This window comes from Silene latifolia, chromosome X, assembly GCF_048544455.1.
Source record: "Silene latifolia isolate original U9 population chromosome X, ASM4854445v1, whole genome shotgun sequence".
In the NCBI taxonomy this organism is placed as follows: Eukaryota; Viridiplantae; Streptophyta; class Magnoliopsida; order Caryophyllales; family Caryophyllaceae; genus Silene; species Silene latifolia.
Window position 1 is genome coordinate 91,809,795 of NC_133537.1, and position 2,678 is coordinate 91,812,472.

Consider the following 2,678-nt stretch of genomic DNA (forward strand, 5'->3'; position numbering starts at 1 on the left):
CACCAAAGCTCTTGATGCCAATTATTACGTTTATAAACCCCTATTATACTCATCTAATCATTTTATAAATTACTCATAATTTATATTTAAGTGGATCTAGTTGCATGCATAACAAAATGAACAAAATAAGAAGAAAATCATGTTTCTTACATTGTACATGGTTCGAATTTTTTGGGCACAAGTAAGGTCTCCCACCTTCACTTGTTCTTAAACTCAATTAATTTTGGATGATCCTCCAAGATCTTCAAGTCTCAAGTATAGAGACACTCCTCTTAGTTGCACTCAAGACTAACCCAAACACTAATACTATTACTAACTAGATAATTTGGGAGGATTCATTAAAGGAAGGAGTATTGTAGAAAATGTACTCATTTGACAAGATCTGGTTAGGATATATAACAGAAAGAGTGCTTCTCCTAGGTGTCTGATTAAAATTGACCTTAGGAAAGCCTATGACTCAGTGGAGTGGTCTTTCCTTTCTCAGATGCTAGTTGCTTTGCATTTCCCTCAGAAATTTATTGAGTTGTGATGACTTGTGTGACTAGCCTCTCTTACTCTCTTGCTGTCAATGGAAATAATTTTGGTTTCTTTCAAGGAAGAAGGGGTTTAAGGCAGGGTGACCCACTGTCCCCCTTGCTTTTTACCATCTGCATGGAGTACTTATCAAGAATTCTAGGTGTCGTTGCTCAGCAGGATGGTTTCAAGTTTCACCCCATGTGTGGCCATATTAAGTTGAATCATCTTCTATTTGCGGATGATCTTCTTCTGTTTTGCAAGGGGACTGATATTTCTATTATGTGGCTCCTACGAGCTTTTTCTACTTTCTCTGCTGCTTCTGGACTTCAACTGAATAGGAGCAAATCAGATATTTACTTCAATGGAGTCAGGGATGATCTTGTTGAGTCTATTCTACAAGTCTCTGGATTCCATAGGGGGGCCCTTCCTTTTAAGTACTTAGGAGTTCCCATTTCTTCTAAGAAGTTGACTAAGAATGAGGGGCTCAAATTGACTGACAGAATAGTAGCTAGGATCAGGGGTTGGGGGACTAAACATCTCTCTTGTGCAGGCAGGGTGACTTTGGTGAATGCTGTGTTGGCTTTGCACTCATATTGGGCTACAATCTTTCTGATTCTTAGTTGTATTATGAACAAAATCAATGCAATATGCAGGAATTTTTTGTGGAGTGGCAAGTCTGATTATAGCAAGGTTCCTAATATTGGTTGGGATACTTGTTGTTATCCAAAAGAGGAGGGTGGTTTGGGTATCAAAGACATAAAAAAGTGGAACAAAGCTTTTCTAGGGAAGTATGTGTGGTGGCTTGCTAATAAGAAAGATCACCTTTGGGTTAGATGGGTGAACCATGTGTATATGAAAGCAACTAATTGGTTTGATTACATGGCCCCCTCTTATTGCAGTTGGCCATGAAAGAAGATCACTTATATAATGCATACTTATAAGCAAGCTTACACCACTAATCTTTGGTTGAATGCTCTTGCTCCTTACACTGTGGCAGCAGGGTATGAGTGGTTGCGGGTGAAAAAACCTAAGGTCTCTTGGCGGTTTCTCTGCTGGAACTCCTTAAACATCCCCAAATGTTCCTTCATCGTCTGGGAATTTATGCATCAGAGATTACCCACAAGAGATAGGCTGACTAGAATGGGTTTAGCAGTGGAGAAGATTTGCCCAATTTGCCTTTTGGCTGATGAGAGTCATGGCCATTTGGTGTATGACTGTGTTTATGCTAAAACCTGTACTAGTCTGTTGCAAATCAGCCTACACACTGTCTTCAGATTGCAGGATTTAGTCAGTTGGTTTTCTGCAGGCAGACGTATTTCTAAGATGCGAAAGAGGTATGTTGGTGCTTGTCATGTGGCACTATTTTATTGGATTTGGAGAATACGGAATGAGGCACGGCTGGATAATTTTGTTAGGAGACCTGAGCTGATAGTCCATCAAATTTTAGAGGATGTCAAAACGAGATTTTTGAAGCAAAATTGCAGTATCATGGGCGCAAGAGATAAAAATTGGTTTCAGTCCTTATAGATTTTCTTTTTTTGATTCTTTGGTTATATACTTTTGTAAAGGCCTGATGTACTCTACACTTTTTTTTATCCTTGATGATGATATATATACTTAACTTTCCCCCAAAAAAAAAAAAAAAAACTAGATAATATGTATTAGTAACCTAAAATTTTTGGTCTAATAAAAATTACTACATACTTAGTAATATTTTTGCGATATTAGATCTAAGAACAAAATTTTTATTACATAAACTAATTTATGTATTTTTGAGAGAAGTAAGAGAGATGAGCTTTTTCAAAAGCATGATAAAAATGAGAACTCCATTGTCTCAAAAAGGAGCCAGTTTTCACCCTCCCAAGAGCATGCATTTGGTTTTTCTTTTTTGCCTTATCAATGCTCTAGGTAGGTTGTCTAGGTCTTAGCATGTTATCATTATGTTTTTTTATCATTTAAAAACAAAACCAACATTGCCTAAACCATCAACTAAAACCGATTTATACACTTAAATGGACCTCCATTTTATCTTTGTAATTTGTCATTTGTAATTTGGTATGACATGTGACAAGTAACATGTCATTAGAAATTTAAATGCATATTTAACTAGTTAAATATCATTTCAAATTAAATAAATTATATTTAACAAATTAACAAGTAAT

General features: G+C 36.3%; 1 protein-coding gene across 1 annotated transcript; it reads left to right on the plus strand.

Annotated features, from left to right (window-relative positions):
• The first annotated feature begins 1,443 nt into the window (after positions 1–1,443).
• Positions 1,444–2,043, plus strand: LOC141617851 (uncharacterized). Its single transcript, XM_074434989.1, has one exon. The coding sequence runs from the start codon at positions 1,444–1,446 to the stop codon at positions 2,041–2,043; it is 600 nt and encodes a 199-aa protein (XP_074291090.1).
• Positions 2,044–2,678: the final 635 nt, after the last annotated feature.